At 34.4% G+C, this 5,441-nt stretch overlaps 1 protein-coding gene across 1 annotated transcript; it reads left to right on the forward strand.

Annotated features, from left to right (window-relative positions):
• Positions 1–515: 515 nt before the first annotated feature.
• On the forward strand, positions 516–1,809 carry LOC141290369 (endonuclease domain-containing 1 protein-like). Its single transcript, XM_073822535.1, has 2 exons — positions 516–882; positions 1,059–1,809. The coding sequence occupies exons 1-2, from the start codon at positions 574–576 to the stop codon at positions 1,626–1,628; spliced, it is 879 nt and encodes a 292-aa protein (XP_073678636.1). The 5' UTR covers positions 516–573; the 3' UTR covers positions 1,629–1,809.
• Positions 1,810–5,441: the final 3,632 nt, after the last annotated feature.

Consider the following 5,441-nt stretch of genomic DNA (forward strand, 5'->3'; position numbering starts at 1 on the left):
TTATCTCATCTGATATGGCTTTTTGAGAAATATTATTATTATTTATATTCTTTATAAGTGGTCTTTGTATGCTTAAAGTAAAGTGACATGAGTAACATGGCAAGATATGAGACTTATATGTTATAACTATGAGGAGTTAATCATACTCCTAAAAGCTATAACCACAAATAAGTAAAAACGTATAATACATTAAAACTGTTCTTATAAATACTCGTGAGATGATACAACATAGTATAAGGTTTTTATAATGCATTATGCATTCATTATAATGCCTTAAGAAAACCCTTATAATGCATAATAAATACAGGCTTCATAGAAAGTGTTACCCTTTTCCCCCCTTTGTCATTTGGAGTATGGAGTGAAGATTGACGTGAATTGGCTGTTAAACTTTTTTTATCAACTGAGAGTTGAGCTCACAGTAAAGAGTGTATGTAGGCGTTGACTCTGTTGTTGCACTATTTAAATGAAAGCAGGGAGTCCATTTAGAGAGGCTTGAGTCTGAATTGTGAAAGCTTTCTGCAACCACATCAACTTTTTTTTTCGATTTTTCAAGTCAGATCAGTATAGGTGAAGATGCGTTTACTTGTTCTGTCTGTGCTGCTGGTGTATGGTTTTTCTTTCGTCATAACTGAAGTTGTAGATTCATTCAGCACATGCAGTGGTTTCTTTTTAAATGGACAGCCTCCAGTGATTCCTGGCATTCTGCAGAATTCAGTATCACAAGATAACAATCGCTACAAACTAATCTGTCAAAAATATCAAAACGCTTACAAATTTGCAACCCTCTACGACACAACGGAGAAGATTCCTGTTTTCTCAGCTTACAGATATACTGGAAGTTTTACAGGGAGACCACATATTTCATGGATGATCGAGCCACAGGTAATGTTTGTTACCTTTTAAAATTTTTATTCCAGTTGTGAGAGTTTGAGAGAAACCTTATTATTGTGTCTGAAACATGTATTTTGTCAGTGCGTTATTTATCTGGATGTACTTCCTACACAGAAAAATATGGATAGAATCTAAGGAAACGGGAACTCAAATATTTTTGTTTATAGCTTGAAACTTTAGATGCTGATATGCGGGAACCATGTGTCAATCAGGCCTTCCCGGGAGACTACTGGACACAGAACACATTGAATCGCGGTCACTTATTTCCCAACGGTCATGCAGCTGATTTAATCACTGCTAAATCTACATTCACACTGACCAATATTGTGCCGCAGTATGCCAGCTTTAATAATGGTAGCTGGGGTGAAATGGAGCAAAGGGTTAGAAGCATCATGCATTCTCACTGCCGTGACAAGGACAACGCTGATAATATCTTGGCGTATGTTCTGACGGGAGCTGTGGCAAGCCAAGCCAAACTCTTGAATAAAAGAGTCAACATTCCTTCAAACATGTGGACAGTGTTCTGCTGCTATAACCACAGTACCAGCACATGGGTGTCCCAGGCTCACTGGGCTGAAAACAAAGATCAACAAAATGAAGTCACAATCAATGCAAAAAACCTGGACAGATTTCAGGAGTTTATGTCCAGAAAATATGGTTCAGGATCCATACTGTTCGACGTTGACTGTTCGAATTTTTTAAAACTGAATGAAGGTCAAGATGACAAACAAGAATAATGAAGGTCTATTTTAAAATTTATATCAGTTTGGACCTTATTATGCAGTGAAATGATCCCTGTCATGCTCATTTAAACCTGAATGCTTGCCATAATATGAAGATGATATGAGAGAATAACAGTAACAGAATTCTGTTAGTTACTCTGAACCTGTTATTTCTATGTAACGCAAAACAAATAAATGCTTTCAAATCATGCAGATTAATCCAAGCCTTTGTAGTGACTTGACTTTGCTCTGAATTCTCATCATGATCTGTTAACACTATTTTATATCTGTGACATTATTAAGATGCATAAGAACAGCATATCATGTTACCCTCCACTGAAAGTCACAACAGCAGAATCACTTTCTTTCTTCCCTAAAACACAAAAAGAAATTTTAAGCAGAATATCTGAGGACGTCTTTACCGTAAGATTACTGCCATGTTTCAAAAATCGATCAATCAATCAAATTTTTAAAAAAGCACCATAAAATATATTTGGGAGGAAATGTATCTTCTCTAACATACTTACACAGATAATGCTTTGCTCAGGCTTTACATAATGTGTACATTAATAAATTAATTTATAAATAAAAGAAAATAAAACCTAAATCTGTTGTACAGACAGACTGTAAAGAACTAAAGCTTAATTGCCATATTTTTATTTTACCCATTTCACCTTTGTTAAAAAAAAAAGAACTGACAACAGGCTGACAGACAAGACAGAGCAGGCTACTTCTAGTATAAAACAAGTTCTCAGCTTTAAAATGTTGCCATTTTTTTATACATTTTAACAATAAATACCGTTTTGTGGCTCTTGAATGTGTTGTTACAGATCACTGTATTGTTCAAACTGTGAACAGATCGTTTTTTTCATGTTTACTTAAAGCATGAAATAAACGAATGAAAATCAGAACTTATTTTATTTCAACTGCAGAAGGATGTCAATACACACAATTTCTCAAGTTAATATACTCTCCTGTCAGATTTGTTTGTTGGCCAATTCAGCATTATGATTGGTCAAGTCACCAATCAAGCTCTTTGCAAAGTGTCAATGACATAATATTTAAAAATATGTTATATGAAGACTTTTTCGCACTAGCTTTACTGATTAAAAAAGCTTGGTTAAATTCTAAGTAGTGTTGAATGTAAATGCATTAAATTTACAGTTTGTAGATGGGCTTGGTGAGTAGACGATAAAAGAAAACGCTCTTTTTTAAAGCCTGTGGATTCACATCATCAACGTATCTGTTACTTAGCCATGTTCTAAAATTCTAATTTTGTTTCACAGGAAATCATAACAGCTACTTCAAGAGCAACTTTCTCATCAGCAACTCTCTTAGTACTACTATTGTTACAGTCTACAGTCAATTTATATAAAAATTATTAAAGGGTTACTCCGCCCCAAAATAAAAATGTTGTCATTAATCATTTAATTTAATTAACATTGAGGCGGAAGAGACGAATTGTTGAATAAAGTTATTCTTTTTGTTTTCTTTGCATAAAAAAGTTGTCGTAGCTTTATAAAATTGTGGTTGAAACACTGATGGCAGATGGACTATTTTGATGACGTCCTTTATACTTTTCTGTGCCGTGACAGTGTTATGTAATTGGCAGTCAATGGGACAGTCCGGCCTGGTCTCATTGTTTATACGTAGGTATTTATACGTAACGTTTAGAGGCACAAAACGTGCATTTTCGTAAGTTTTTTTAAAACGTACAAAAAGCTACATATTTTTAGCTAAAAAACGTAAAATATTAGCAGATTTTTTATTTTATTAAGATATTAGTATTAATGCTTTTTCATCATTTTATTAAGAAGCGATTTAGATTTTTAGCCCCCTTAACCTACCCCCAAACCTAAACCTAGCCATTTTATAGCGAATATGCATTTTTATCATTTTATTAATAAACTATTTAGATTTTTAGCCCCCTTAACCTACCCGAAAACCTAAACCTACAAATTTTAGAGCAAATATGCATTCTTATCATTTTATTAATAAGCGATTTAGATTTTTAGCCCTCTTAACCTACCCATTTTATAGCGAATATAAAAGGATATAAAACGTAGCTGACCAAAATATGCAGGGAAATTACCATTTTAGCAACAATATTGCATAAAAATATCGATTTTTATAGTCCCTAATCCCACTCCTACCTCTAAACCTAAGTAATAAAGAGAAACAGGACAGACGTACAAGTACAATCACTATCATTTATTTAATGCAAAAATGTCAACACCAGTACCAAAAAGTGATCCAAATAACGATGCGTTTGCAGCCGCAGTCCTCCCTGTCAGAATACAGTAGGTTTGTTTGAGGTGCAGAACAAAATTTAAATTGTTAATCGCTGAAAATATTATGCAGATTGTCATCCTGATCCACTCGAGAATGCGCCCGCGCATCATTCAAACACATCTCACCAGAAACCCAGCATGTCGTAATCTGTGATGAATGCAGGCGAGAACCAATGAGCATTCGATTTTTCTGCCGTAAAACCTGTCGTTTCTTAATGCGGCAATATTTGAATTTGAAAAAAGCACTTCAGCGCGGGTTTATTGCTGTTGCTGGTGAACTCGCTGCTCTGGATGGAGATGAAGATCGCTGGATAAAGGCTTGAATTTGGGTCTGTTCCTCGCAATCGTATGGATTCTGAAGATCCGGATTACAGCGCATAAATAAAATTGGTTCATTTTATAATTATCATGTCTGTTTGGTGCATTTTATGGTTCTATTGTTAGTCACAGCATGTCGGAGAAAACGCCTTTTGTGTCCCACGACTCCCACCACGGCAAACAAAGTTAATATTACACGAATGGTTAAACGATTGCAGAAATTTTATTTATTTTAAAGGTTTAAAGTGTAGTCTTGTTTAACATTATATAGACCTATTCTTGGAAATGAGCTGGCAGCAGAAATCACACAGAACAGAATGAAATGGTATAATTTCATATTAAATAAACGATTAAACTATTCAATAATGCAATTGAAAACATAAGGCCATTGGTATGACAACTAAATACAATAAAAATGAAATTAATGCCACAATTTCAGTATTCATAAGGATTTGTTTTTAGGTGCCGTCAATACGTCAGTATTGAACGTTAAATTGCTAAAAATACTTATGTATTTGTATGTTTAGATGCTGTAAATACGTCAGTTTTGTACGTTTTAGTGTCTGGAAAAATGTAAGTAAATGTACGTTTTGTAGAACCACATTAATGTAAAATACATAGGAATTATCATGAGATCACGTTGGACAGTCACAAAGCTCCCAAAAATATTGTCAATTGTGTTCAGAAGACGAACTAAGCTTTTATAGGTTTCGATGGGGTAAGTTATTAATGACAAAATTTAAACTTTAGGGTGGAGTAACCCTTTAAAGGAGTAGTTCACTTTCAGAACAAGAATTTCATATAATGTACTTGGCCCCTTGTAATCCAAGATGTTCATGTCTTTCTTTCTTCAGTAGTAAGGAAATTATGTTTTTTGAGGAAAACGTTTCAGGATTTCTCTGCATATAATGGACTTCTATGGTGCCCCTGAGTTTGAACTTCCAAAATGCAGCATAAATGGCTCTAAACAATCACAGGCGAGGAAAGAAGGGTCTTATCTAGCCAAACGACTGGTTATTTAACAAAAAATATCTATACTTTTTAACCTCAAATGCTCGTCTTGTCTAACTCTGTTTGTAGAGATTAAAAAGTATATAAATTGTAAATGTTTTTAGAAAATAACCGATCGTTTCACTAGATAAGACCCTTCTACCTCGGCTGGGATCATTCAGAGCTCTTATTTAAACTGCATTTCGGAAGTTCAAACTCAGGGGCACCA

This window comes from Garra rufa, chromosome 17 (genome assembly GCF_049309525.1).
Source record: "Garra rufa chromosome 17, GarRuf1.0, whole genome shotgun sequence".
Classification (NCBI taxonomy): domain Eukaryota; kingdom Metazoa; phylum Chordata; class Actinopteri; order Cypriniformes; family Cyprinidae; genus Garra; species Garra rufa.

What these genes read in the sequence shown, in the direction of transcription:
- LOC141290369 (XM_073822535.1), top strand. Translation starts at nt 574, where the DNA reads ATGCGTTTACTTGTTCTGTCTGTGCTGCTGGTGTATGGTTTTTCTTTC. An exon ending in CATGGATGATCGAGCCACAG is followed by an intron (nt 883 to 1,058) that starts GTAATGTTTGTT and finishes TTTTGTTTATAG; the next exon opens with CTTGAAACTTTAGATGCTGA.